The sequence below is a fragment of the Mixophyes fleayi genome, chromosome 8 (assembly GCF_038048845.1).
Source record: "Mixophyes fleayi isolate aMixFle1 chromosome 8, aMixFle1.hap1, whole genome shotgun sequence".
Taxonomy (NCBI): domain Eukaryota; kingdom Metazoa; phylum Chordata; class Amphibia; order Anura; family Limnodynastidae; genus Mixophyes; species Mixophyes fleayi.
In genome coordinates, this window is record NC_134409.1 from 113256813 (window position 1) to 113270981 (window position 14169).

Genomic DNA, 14169 nt, shown 5'->3' on the forward strand with positions numbered 1-14169 from the left:
CCCCAGTCCCTGTTGTCTAATTTATGTGTATATATGTGGCTGGTATTAGGCATTTCCAGTGATAAATCAGATTAAGGTGTTATTAGTGATGTTGAGAGTAGTATGTGCAAAACACCCTCATATGTAACGAGAACTGTTAAAAAAAAAAATGTAAAAAAAACAAATACATTTCTACCCTCCTTTTAAAAAGCAGAGAGTATGGTAAATGCGGGGATCGTGTTTGACTACCACCCCTCATTCTGCCCTCTCCCGACTCCTGGACACTGCTTTCCCTAAGCACAGGTATCCTGTCTCACCAGAGCTGCATCAACTCGGCAGAGAGCATTGAAAAACCCACATCTTTGTTATTTACAATAACGTAATGCTATAGGTGCTCTGTAAAATACACATCATCTCAAACCTGACAGCTTCTCTGTAAGCCTATAAATAAAGGCACGTTCCTGGTGTGCTACAATGCTTTACTGCCACAAGGCAGGGTGGTTAGGCCTAGCCCTGCATTTATGAACTCAAGAGGTACTGCGACTATATAAGAGGTTTTTGGGTCTACAAGGTGGCTTAATAGTTTAAGGTAATAGGATTTGGATCATCATCTTCAACTATATAATCTGTCTTACCATATATGTGGCGATCTCCTCTGGTGCGTCACCATCCAAGTCAAATTTAAAGGTCACCATTTTATGGTTGTGTGTTTCCAGTTGGCACTCCACCATCTTGTCCCCAGTGTTACAAACCTACAGGAAACACTCATGTAAAGTAAGAACATAATGTCATCTCCGAGATATGCTTTTCCCCCTTAATGGGCTGTGGCTTACATTGAGAATTGTCAGTTTGGGTTTATTGGTCTTTTCCTGACGGGAGCGAGTGCGTGACGACCTCCGGTGATGTTTCTTTGCTGGTTTTCCATCTTGTTTACTGGTGAGGATTCCTTCATATCCATCGCTCATTTCTCTACCAGATGCAGCATCAGAACCTACGTAACTGGAAGTGTGGATACAATTGAGGGAGGGCTTTTAGTTTCCTGGCATTTATTATATAATCCAATCAAAACAATGGATATTAGTGGTGTATCCATAGCAACACTGAAGTGTACTCGTCCCCTATACCCAGTGGAGGCAGCCATTTTGTGAGCTAAGCCAATGTTGTAAAAGAATACAGCTTGTGAAATCACTAGGAACTAGAGGCATCAGTGAGGCATGAGAATCAGAGTGCCTCGGTAATAACACTAGATAAATTGAGAGAGCAAAGGACTGGACGAGGGGAAAATGGCTGAAGTATAGGTAAGATGATCAAAAACAAAGTTAGCAATGACTAATGTAACTGTTCTCATTTAATATTTTTGCTGGCTTGAATAAAACTGGGTCTGCAGGCACCAGTACATTCAGTCCCATAAGTTGTTTACGTAACATAAAGATGATGAATTTTCTGTAAACTCTATGACCACAAAAGGTTCCAGGAAAACTTGACGTTTGAAGACTCCCGGGGCATAACTGTGGTATTATGACGAATTTGAAACCATTTGTGATCATTGAGACTTTCTTTTCCTGTGATGTAAAACACTGTATTTTTCAAAGGGAGTTCAACTGTCTATTATATATGATAGAAAATAAAAAGAAACTTGTTTTCATTTGCTCTAAGTTTATAGCTTTTAATTGGATATACTGATACTAGAATATTGGTACAGTCCACAAATAGTTGCTTTCACTGTGTGATATGTCCACTTTTTTGAGGACATTCATTTCCAGAGGCTTCCGAATTTTGGGGAGTCCTCCCGAGAAAGTAGGCTACCTCCCAGACACTTGTGGAGGCGGGGCTTAATGATGCGATGGTGCCATTATGGCCCCTGCCATTCAATGCCGCAAAGTCCAGGGTTTTAAAGAAAAGGGGGCAGGGCTGCGCCCCTTACACTTGTCACATGACCTGTCCTAGGGGATCTCCTTAAAAAGTCTTAAAAGTTGGCAAGTAGGCGTCATAATATTTCAAGTGAATATCAAATATTCTTATTATAAGCCTATTTAAATGCTCCATGTGAAAAATTCCTACAAATTCAGCACTCACTGTACCCATACTTGTCAACTTTCCCAGAATGTCCGTGAGACTCCTGAAATCCATGTCGGTCTCCCGGACTACCGGGAGAGCAGGCAAGTCTCCCGCATAACACAATTCCCTGGCAAAAATAACGCAATTTGCGGTGAATCGCGTCCGCCCCCTCCCGCCCCTCTCCCGGACTGCACTGCCTGATAGTAGGCAAGTATGACTGTACCCCTTCAAGTGACTGCAGTGCTGGTGACAGCTATAACAGATTACTGCTGATGAATCCTTTTTTGTGCACTTTTCAACATCAACATTTGCTAAATGCTAATTTTTTTCCTACAAGAAAACATTTACAACAGAAGATTCATTGTTGAAGCAGAGTTCAGATGGCACTCACTTATCGCAGCTTTGATTTGAGCTTGGCAAATTCTCTTGATTGACCTGTTCCTAAAACAAGATATGTAAAAGGTGGAATTAGTAGAGAAAGGTGCTGAATGACTTTCATCTATTAATGTTATTTAAGTCAATTAATACATCAATGTCATCTTAATATGATCACTACAAAGCAACAGTATAAAAAGTTAAAACGATCTACCTCATGGCTGGATTCTGCGACCGAGCGGGCGACTGTGCCGTGAGTCAGGATTTGAGGTTCAGGAGGCTGGGAGAAGCCTGACCCTGGATAGGGCATACTCAGATTATCAGCTACAGCCGTCTCTGCCGTGGTATGGGTGTATGAAGTTTGTGCAAGGTGATCCTGCCCTTGCAGTGGTGGAGGAATATCAGAGGGGTAATGCACAGGGGGTGACATCATCGACGCAACTGGCATTACTGCTACAGGGGTTCCCAGATCCACAGAATACTGGGAGAGACCAATGACCTGTACAACAAGGAGGGGAAGGGCAATTTTATTTCAACAATGCAAAATCAAATGGCCAGCTCCGCAACAGTAAAAGCACAATTTGTTTGTGGGTGTGGGATATACCAATGCGCACTGGCATGAAATCATTAAAAAAATACTTTCTCAGTGACCATTTCATACCAGTCCACAGCTAAAAGTCTCTCAAAGCAAACTTTAGGGAGATTAACGAATATTTAAAATGACAATGTAAAAACCGAAATAAGGAGGATAGAGCAGAAAAAAAACAAAAAAAGATTACACATGCTATTAAAGCATAGTTATCTTTTTCTAATAATAAAAGAGCATGTTCCACCCATGAACGAAAAATTCTTGACATGTGCCTTTCAAATCGAGGATTTGCAAAATATTAAAGTAGTAGTACATTTTACTTGATAATACAACATACTAACCACTTATTTATGAAATAAAACAAAAAAAAAACAAAAAAAACAAAAACAAAACAGCCTTAGTTGAACGATTACGGAATTCAAAGATGTAATGGGGGGTAATATTCCAAATGATTCTGCATGGGTGACGACATGAAATTTAAAAAAAAATGCATTTTAGAAAATTTAAAATCATATTTAGTGGGTAACAATTTATGAAATGTCCGTACTGTACTAGGAATTCACCTTCATAAACATTGAAAAGCAAAACACTACAATGGTTCAACAACAAGGGCCCGAGTATCGAAACTATAAGTACTCGCCTTTAATCCGGCCTGCACAAAGTAGCCAATGCTACTAAATACTCAAGTGCCAATGTGATATTATTCCTAATATTTAAAACATTATTTTTAGACCCACAGTTCTTCCTTCTGCCCATCAATACTTATAGCCTTGTCTACTTATTCCACACCACCTGTATTAGTTCAATGTTATACCTCACTATACTCAATGGGGCCGATTCAATTTGGCCACGTTATTCTAGGAATAACGCGGACTTTGCACTATTACCGTTACTATGGTAAATGCACAGTATTACTGTTCATACGGTACTGTTAGAGCTGATTTTTGCTTGCAGCCCTGGGGGCCAAAAATCAGTTTTAAAATTAACGTATTAAAGGTAATCGTATTAGCGCCACATTATTCCTACACCAACGTGGCCGAATTGAATCGGTCCCTATGAGTCTACGGGGTATATTTACTATACTGCAGGTTTGAAAAGTAGAGATGTTGCCTATAGCAACCAATCAGATTCTAGTTATCATTTATTTAGTACATTCTACAAAATGACAGCTAGAATCTGATTGGTTACTATAGGCAACATCACCACTTTTTCAAACCCGTCGTTTAGTAAATATACCCCTATCTGTCTAATGCTTCCCTACCCATCAAATAAATGATCATCCAACACCATGCTACAAATGGGCACTACCAATTGTCTAGCTATTTAAAAAATAAAATAAAAATACTGCTACCAATAATAAATAATAATACTAAACAACCCTCCCACCCAAAAAAAGCATGCTGATGACTTTAAATATTTATCTATAACTACTGTGATATAAACAGAAAGGCATTTTTCAATCCTCTCCTGATATTGATAGAGATATGGGCCATTTCCTCTTTAAGGGCCTGATTCATTAAGTAGCTTAAGTAAGAAAACTTACTCAATTTCTTGCCAAAGTTTTCTGGACAAAACCATGCTGCAATGCAGGGGGTGTAAATTAGTTTATTATATTGCACATAAGTGAAATACTGGCTGTTTTTTTCATGCAGCACACAAATACTTGATGGCTTATTTGTACACTGAAATTTAAAGTAGAAATTAGTTTGCTGCGTGAAAAAACAGCCAGTATTTAACTTCTGTGCAAAATAATAAAACTAATTTGCCCGTCTGGCTCAATATTTTCCAGTGTGTACACACCTGAGGCCAATCTATCCGTCTACTGACATCACAGTAAAGAGTAACCAGCTATTAACAATGAGGAAGCGAATCTAATAGGGAATTGGCTTCATCTGCTGGCAAAGCGGAATGGTTCAGAAGAACATTTGTTATCTGTTATACACTAGTTAAGTGTTTTTAGCGGTTTGGAAGTGTTTAAGATCGATATTTATAGCATTCTGGAACTATGTTTGAACGTGGTAGTTTTAAAAGTAAAAAACATGTTGTTTCAGGCAAATTTTACTTTAAATCCCACCGGAGTATATTGGGATGCATTTTAGATGTGGTTTGCTAGTGTTTTAAAGTGCGTTCAGGATAGCTATGATCTGCTACAAAAGCATGTGCATAAGCCCCTAGACAGAGTGTGTGTGTGTGTGTGTGTGTAGGGGATTGTTCCTAGTTAACTATTCCAGACAGAGAGAGTGTGTGTGTGTGTGTGTGTGTGTGTGTGTGTGTGTGTGTGTGTGTGTTCCTAGTTAACTATTCCAAAGATCAGAAAAATCTGCAGTTCTGTGTAACAGGAGAATGCAGATACTGTATTAGCTGGAAATAGATATTGATTTGAAGTCTACTCTCGCTTTTCCTCTAAAATGTAACTAGCCTGCAATGTGTACCATTCATCTCATGTGAAATGTCAATGATTTACTATTACTTGGTGCAGGCAGCTCAGGGGAACTTGTAACAAGGCAGTTAGCTAGTGTTTCAGTGAATATACCCAGCACCATCTATGTGATCGAGATTGAGGCAACGATCTAAAACCTGCTGCAAGAGTGGGATATCTACATATACGGCTAATCACATTTTGTGGCTCTTTAAAGCTTTGCTGGTGGTAAAGTTTGTAGCATTTTTGTGTCTCATTGGTTCACAATCTGGATAAAAGCCCCCAACAGTAAATTAATGTATTCTCTGAATCCAGCACTTCAGATCATCTCTTGAAGTCATTAATAATGTCTGTAAGAAGGTATGATAAATAAGGCAGTGCAGCACCATTATGCGGTAGTAGATAAGACAGGGATCTAGAACTATACAGTGAAAAATGATCAGAATGTTTTAGAATTCCATTATCTGCGTAAGCAAAGGACCTAAAGCCAGAAAAAAAAATCATGATAAAGTGAAATTAAAGCTGCAGATAAAATTGGATGCAATATAAGAGGTTGTCTTACTGTACTTAAATGTCAGAACAGATGTGTATTTTAAAAAAATAAAATAAAAATCAGATTACATGAAGCTTAAAAAAAAAATTGTTAATGTAAATATTGTAGAATTTGTTTTGTCTTCGTATATATACACAGCACTGTACCTCCGATTTTGAGAGACGTCATGGAAAGCCAGCAGTCAGCAAAGGATGAGATCGCAGTACTGACGGTTTAATAGATGTGTCTTACATGAAGCTTTAATCAAAAATACTTCTGTTTAAATTTGCGTTTAGTTTAAATTGTAAGCTAAAGTAGAAATCTAAATCTAGAAACGGTTGTCTGTGTACCCATTGTCTCTGCACAGTGGAGGTATCCATTGTGAGGGCTGAAATACCATTCACCAAGAACAATTGACATCACTGAGGCAATGACGTCACTAGCTCTTAGGCTAGGTGCACACTGGAGGTTTTTCAGCAGTTTATTGGGCCAATCACCCGATAAACAACCGTTCGCCCACATATCGTGGTAGTGTGTATAATCACACGATGACCGACAGCCGCTCCAAATTGCGGATTGTCGTTTCATTTGGTTGGTCGTACTGTTCAATAGTCTCGTTCCAATCACCTTCTGATCATGTAGTGTGTATGCACTCACGATCTCCATAGAGTTTACAGAGTCATGGTCTTTTCAGCTAATGCCGGCTATGAACACGACTTGGTGACTAAATGTAGAGAGTGCTATAGATAGAATAATTTGTTTGTTCCTTCTGAGACTGAATATTTTGTCTCCGTCACAGAAGCGAACGAAATTCATTATGACATGTGCATAGCTATAACAAGGCGGTTAATCAGTGTGACAGGAATGAATAAATGAATGCATATTGTGCCGTCATTCTCTAAACGACTATAGGACCAGATGAAGAGCACAGATCTGAAGGTAAATTGTGTGTACGCATGAATCACCCGACCGGTCGGTCCTTCAGTCGTAGATAACAGATTGGTCGGAAAATTCTCCAGTGTGTACCTAGCCTAAGTGAATTGATGGGCTGAATACTGGATCAGCCCACAAAATGTCAGCCTCTACTCTGTGAAGACACCTGGAAAAGAAATCAGGACAATTGGGCATGTCTCTTAATGAAATATTAATTTCAAAACAATCTGTTTTTCCACATAAAAAAAACATTTAGGGGCATGTTCAATTGTCGCCGAAAATCTCACGCTCTGCGCACTATTACCATTATTATGGTAGTTTTCTTGCTGGATTTCAGCTCCCTGAGCCGTGAGCTGAAATACAGCTAACTATACGGTAATAGTTTTAATGCGGCGGGAAAAATAAAGAATTGAATATGCCCCTTGTGTGGATTGTTGCTGAGTAAAGCCAGGTTTTGGACACCTCAGAGATGCTTTTCAAATACTATTTGCCTGGTAATGCCACGCTAGCATTTCTCAAGAGGATTTGGTGACTAGCCAGTTCTTTTATTATATATTGATATTTCATTTTACCTCAGCAGAGCAAAAATCGTTACATTAAAATGACTGTGGTAAAAAAAAAAAAAAAAAAAAACCAAATACCTCAAAGGACTTTTTCCCATATGTTTAAATAAACATTTACAGATAAGTGTACCACACAAAGATAAAATGTACTACTACTTTAAATGATGGCAGCTCCGCCCACATGCCCATGTAGGTAATGTAAACATGGTAACACATATGGCTGACATGTCTGAAGGCCCAGAACATGTCAGCAGGCCCTTTCTGCAACAAAAGAGCACTGTATGTGTATGACATAGTTTTTCTGCTGTAATAATGTGATCTCTCGGACCTACCACTTGTGTCCTTGCCCGAGCCCCTGAGGAGATCTGGGCTTCTCATGTTAGACAGAAAATAGAAATGAAAAGGGATATTACAAGGTATTACCTGCTTCCCAGCCCCAGATGTAGTCTGATCAGGAGGATGGGTTATGCTCGGATGATGTGACTGAGGAGGATGGGGTTGCTGTGACACGGGCTGAGTACTTGGAGAGTGATGAACAGAAGCAACATCACTCGGATTGATCTGCTGAAACGAGGCCTGGTACGCCTGTGTTTGGGGGTGCTGTGGGGTTGGTAATCCTGGCACACCAGGGGGCGCCATTGCTAATAAAGGTGCAGAGGCCACCTGGATATTTGGCACAAGACTGGCCTCATAAGATAGCACCAACTGGGGGTTAACGCTTGTTCCCGATAGGGGCCCTGCGGGGGTCACGGGAAGGTTGGACATAACCACACCTGGAGAGAAATACTGACAAGGAGCAGGCAGGGGGGTGATACAGACAGCAGGTAAGTCAGAGAGATTGACAGGGAGGTTCTCGAGTCCTGTAAGAGGAGTAACTGCTGGAATGAGAGGATACGGAGGAAGCTGAAAAACAATGCACAAAACAAAAAAAACAAACAAAAAAAACACACATTATTACACCAATTCCATCATAACAATTGTAGTGACACGAAAAAATTTAGTGCTTCAATAAGAGCCAAGTCTGGGTCAGCTGAAACATGCTTCTCGGTAATGCATGAATCACTAAAACCCACACATGCATACACACACGCTCACAAATTCCTCTTGATAAAAATGGGGGGGGTGGAAGAGTAATTACAGCTGCAAATTTCGTATCAATGGCTGTTTTTAGCTTAGCGCCCAATTAGACTTCACCACCACTACAACTAATCCATACCAGTGTGATTTGGCTCAATGACTAATTGGATGGTTTCACTTGTAGTAAGCTCAAATGTTTGTCTACAAAAAAGGTAGAGGACACATAGCATGTACTACTTTACTTTGTGTGTCCCAACAACATTCCCCACCCCTTTAAACAGGATTTCTACTTTAAATAGCCCTTATACTAAATACGATACCTTCCCAATAATAGTACTTTGGTGTGGACCCCACCCCCAGAGGGACCCAAAAATCATTCTGTTTAGCATATAGGCAGAAGATCTGTCAATCACCTACAGTGCTGCTCAGCTCTATCTCACAGCGACTCTAATTCAATATCAAATCTGCTGTGTCTGATTTCCGCTGCTAAACGGGGACCAAAGCAGCATCACAGCAGCTCTAAGCTATCAACCAGAGCTGATCTGTTGGAACATTCTTGCTTTGGAAATAGCAGAGCAGCGCCAAATGGTCCCTTCTATGCATCAATGCCGGGGACCCAGCTATATATAGTGATTGTTGGGGGTCCCAGCAACGGATCACCCACAAAAGTTCTATTATTGGGAAGGAAGATAAATTAATACATGGGTTAAAGTGGGAAACTATTTTACGTTTCATGGCCTTTGCCAAAATTCCAGCACATTAATGTATTTAAAAGTTTTGATCAAAATCTTTTCTCCTCTAATCTAAGCCTGTTAGTAGTAACCAGTTCTGGATAACATTTTGTGGCCTCAACAAACAAACAGTTACAAAAATGCAGCCCATCAATTTACTAAGAACCGTTCATCAGTGATGTCACTAGGAACTAATTAGCGGACCACAAAAGCATTGCTTCAATAGTATTTAAAAGATGTGTATACATTAAGGACTTTGAGTCTAGCTTAATAGAAATATATAGAGAGAGTTAGGACCACCCCTATTAGTAGAAGCGCCTTGACGTGGCGGGTGGCTTACCATACATTTGCAAATGTGTGTAACTGAGATTTCTGCATTTTATGTGCAAATAGAAATAGCAGCTCATTTGCTGGTTATAGCAGTGTGCTGGGGGATTTCGCTCTGTATTTGTTCCTAGCTGGATAACCCTGCCCTTTCAAGCACCTGCTCTGAGCATATAAATTAATTGAGCAACTTCCACTTCTGATTTGTCTGAGAGGCATTTTTGGCATCAGTAGCTGATGGGGAGGGCTGTTACTGTATTGCCATTTGGAGGAGTTTGGGTTATCTCATATATATCTATCGATCACACACACATACTAATATATATATATATATATATATATATATATATATATATATATATATATATATATATATATATATACACATATACACACACACAGATATATTACAGTGTTTGCCCCTCAGTTATATTTTAGCAAATATGAAGCTTCCATTGTACTACATCAGAGTAACAGTTGCACTTGACAGAAAAAACTCACAAATCCTATTGAAATGAAGGAGCTTTACCTGGGATGCAGGTACCTGGTGCTGTTGCAGAGGTACTGTAGAGATCTGTAGTGGTTTCAGTGGTGCTGGAGTGAGAGGTGGCTGGTAATGTTGGTATGTATGGGAGGTAGGTTGCATGGGGCAGACCATCTGCCCGGCTGGGATTTGCTGTAGAAGAACTTGGTGCTGAACTGGCTGCTATTATTAAGGCAAAAACAAAAATATTAGGGGAGCAGGTCTGTAAACACCTAAAAGGAAAGAATTATATACTCAGAAGCGCAAAATTGCTGACAAAATTATCCCGTGTGTGTGTGTATGTTAGGCAATTTAGCTCAAATGGGGCAGGGACTGATGCGAGTGAGTTCTCTCTACAGTGCTGCGGAATTGTTGGTTATATAAATGAGGATTATGGTGATGAGGGCTGAATATATAGATGAAGGAAAGTTTATCTACTAAACTGAGTTGTTTGTCTCATAGTGATCAACTATTAACCAATACACTGTCAGTGGCGGATCCAGGGGGCAAAGGGGCAATCGTCTCCCGTAACACACTACATGCCTTTACATGGCGGCCATGGTTCGATCAAAGCAAAGGAGTGGACGGGCCCAACCAATCAAAACAAAGGAGGGGCATGGCTATGCTAAATCGACCCCCTAAAAAAAAAAAAAAAAAAAGTCTAGAACCACCCCTGTATGCCGTGGGCACAGGTCAATCCATCATGTTTTACAAAACCTTTGTAGATTAATAAAAAGAAAGCAAACCTAATCTATAAAATATAACAAATATTTTTTCTTCAATTACTATACTATATACAGGATCACACGGATATAAAAAATATAGTTCCTATGCCGATATATACCTGCAGAACGTAGAATGTTAGTCATTCTAGCTACACCAGACCCATTTATAAATGAATCTATCCATCCACCCCCACTGTATACTCAGAAGAAGCAAAACGGAGACAATGGAAGCCACAGGGAATACATTTCAATGTCTTACCTGGCTGGATAATACAGTTGGGGAGGCTCCATACTGGACAGACGGGACAGTGGTTGGTTGCACAACTGGGTAGGATGCGTTTTGGTCTTGGTAGTAATGTTGCGTTAGTCCGGAGTGCAATGTAGGGGCACCAGACACCCCATGCTAAAAGTAAGCAAGACAATTTAGAAAGTGCTTTTATCAATCCCCACCTTTTCTGTAAGGTTCCCCAAACAACTGGACAATACACTCCCATTTCAGACAAAGGGAAAAAAAACAATTGTTTTGTTAAAAAATATGGGAGAAGAACATGATGATTTTCTACAAGGAAAACCAGGACCTGGAAGGGAGAGACAAAAATAACTCATGTTCCTGAAGCCCTTGTACTGCCAGTCATAGCAAAATGCCCAGTAATGTATTCATTAAAATTTAAATTTATATGCATCCTATATATTTTGCAAGTGTACTCCTTATACCTCATATTGTGGCCCATTACCCAGTAATTAGCACATCAGCATTGCATGAATCTCCCATTGCAGTGTGTGCTTAAGATACAATCATAGAGCTTCTACGGACCACATTCGTCTTCATATTGCAGACTAGGCATGCTAAAATAGATTTACACTGCCCTGTGGTTAATAAATCCGTTGGATCCATTGATTTATACTGTGTTCATGTAATACTTTGGTCATAAGTTGACAAACTATTTATAAAGTTGACATTACTCGAGTAGTGTTTGCACTATCCAGACGGCTTTGGAAAATTAATTAGGAACCTAGGGACATTTTCAGAAAAAGTGTTCTGCAGGGGGGAAGGTGTTAGATTTGGAGAATTTGAGCTAATGAGCGATACTTTTCTCTTACTGGTTGCTATATTTTGTAGAAAACTGAAGTAACTAGGGCCATTAATGCTCCCAGTTCAAACTCAAACACTCTTCACTGAAAAATGACTCTGTAAACGTCTTCAGAATTAAAAGCAAGCCTGGTAAATCTAAACAAATCTGAATGATGAATTATTTATTTTTTTACACATAAACAAAAAAAAAATAGGTAAACTATGGTTCTGCACAGAACAGTAGACGCGGCTTCCTAGTTAAACTGTCCATGACTATACATAAATGTATGGGTTAACTTCCTTCTGTCTTTATCCCTTTAAACACTTTCAATCAAACTGGCAGATCGGGGAGGCTGGATGCCTTGGCTCAGCAACCTTCAGCTGAAGAACGGCAGGAGCTGAGGTTAATTTCCGCCTCTTGGAGAATGTTCTGTATCAACAGCTTAAAAATAGATTGCGGGACAGACACATGCATGAGCAGACAGGGCAATCCCATCTGATGGATACTAAATATTCACAGGCATATGATTTGAATAATTGAATATCTTTTTTGGACAGACATCTGGAGACAGGCGATGGCTGCACATGGCCAAACGTGATTAAAAAGATCCGCTTACTAAATGAGTCAATTAAACAACTCAAAACAAGCAGTAAGCAACCCTCGGCAGTTTAATGCATATAATGTGCTTTCCCTTTCGCTCTGCGAAAAGACAGGAAATGCCTACCAGGCTGCAATTAAAGGAAGGAATTATTGCTTTATAGAACGGTCCAGGAGAAAGAGGTCTGTCCGAAAGAGGACGTTTCAATGCCTAATTTATTGGTTGCTTGTTTTTCGCTTAAAGTGCAACTTTCTTAATTACTACTCTTAATCAAACTAGTTAGGTTATTGCTTCATGCAGAAAGGAATAAGAGACATGACGGTTTTGAATGTGTAGCGAGCTGCAGTTTGTTTCAGCATCACAAGCAAAGGATGGTACTGAACGATCATTTTCTCTCCTACGCCTTTTCCACTTAAACAAGTAGCAGGCTTTTAGGTCGTTTGGCAGAGCTCTCAGGATAATTAGAGTTTTAAGCATGACAATAAGGGCTGGAGAAGCAAAGGGGGAAAACAAAGGGGTCACGACAGACGCAAGTGTATACGGTTGGGTCAGGGATATTGTCTATTCCTTAGAGTGACACAAGGATGAAGGACACAGTCGTTTGACCTACCACATAGCAGCCAGTATTTCCATTTAATGGCCCACTCCCACAGGGGTCAGTGGGAGATTTTAATTTCATGCTTGAAAAGTACTTTCCACTAGCAGAACCTTTATCATCCCCGGTCAGTGGTATAAAATAGTTGTTCGGCTTCCCGATGTTATTGGTATCATGAACAACCTCCCCTGTTGACAATGGTATTCTTGAAGAAGCCGAGTGGGTTTTCTGATTCATTATAACTTGTAACAACTCATGCAGTCCAGGTAGATCTAAACTTCGTCCTCTATGAGGAGGCAAGCAAATTGAATGTTTTTCAAGATCATATACACAAGGGCGTTTGATTGTTGAAGACGGTGGATAGAGAAGAGAGCACGACCTTTGTGAATACCTGTTTCGTTGGGCAAGTGTTACACAAGAGTCACAACCTTGTACTGTAATCTTCATTGTCATGGGCGAGCTTCCTGAGCTATCAGCGAGAGTTGTCTCCGATACCATGATAGACCTATTTTCTTGCGAATGCCCGTCAGGAACAGAATTAATGAGATCTGTCCTTGCTCTAGAAGTCACAATGGAATCGCTGTGACGACGATGCGTGCAGCATGGAGTGGGAACCTCGTGAAGCAAGTTTTGGTCAATGATCGGACGCTTGTCAGAGCAGAGGAAACATGAAGAGGATACGTCTAGATTTGAAAACGTCTTGGACCAACGGTCAAGTGAACTGCTATGGTCATAAGTAACATAATCCATATTGTGTTGCGCACATCGAACATTAGAGCATTTTAAACAAGACTCAAAGTATCCGCCAGGACCTGACCTTTCAACAACAGACGCACTACATCTTCTTTGGCTGCCACTATAACCCATACAGGGGCTAATAAAATAATCTTTTTTTAAGGTATCTGTGGGGCGCAGTGAGGAGATATGGGGGCCAAAAAGTTCTCTAACAAATGACGGAACAACAATATTTCGCTAGATTTCCGAAAAAACAAAGAGAAAAATTAAATCAAATCAGCGTAAATGGGAAAACAAGGCAATATAAAAGGCATATATCAAATCAAATCACCGTTTATAT

At 39.9% G+C, this 14169-nt stretch overlaps 1 protein-coding gene across 8 annotated transcripts in view; it reads right to left on the minus strand.

Moving 5' to 3' along the window:
• WNK2 (WNK lysine deficient protein kinase 2) overlaps positions 1–14169 on the minus strand; it is a 110013-nt gene that overhangs the window by 26542 nt on the left and 69302 nt on the right. For 5 of the 8 annotated variants that reach the window (XM_075183198.1, XM_075183200.1, XM_075183199.1 and 2 more), the window contains exons 10-16: positions 11088–11231; positions 10110–10286; positions 7872–8351; positions 2627–2911; positions 2429–2478; positions 813–978; positions 615–731 (exon numbers count right to left, since the gene is read on the minus strand). In XM_075183198.1, the coding sequence (XP_075039299.1) occupies positions 615–731; positions 813–978; positions 2429–2478; positions 2627–2911; positions 7872–8351; positions 10110–10286; positions 11088–11231 (1419 nt within the window). Of the gene's footprint in view, positions 1–614; positions 732–812; positions 979–2428; positions 2479–2626; positions 2912–7871; positions 8352–10109; positions 10287–11087; positions 11232–13109; positions 13880–14169 lie in introns of those variants that run through there. The other 3 variants (XM_075183204.1, XM_075183197.1, XM_075183202.1) reach the window with 3 other exon arrangements.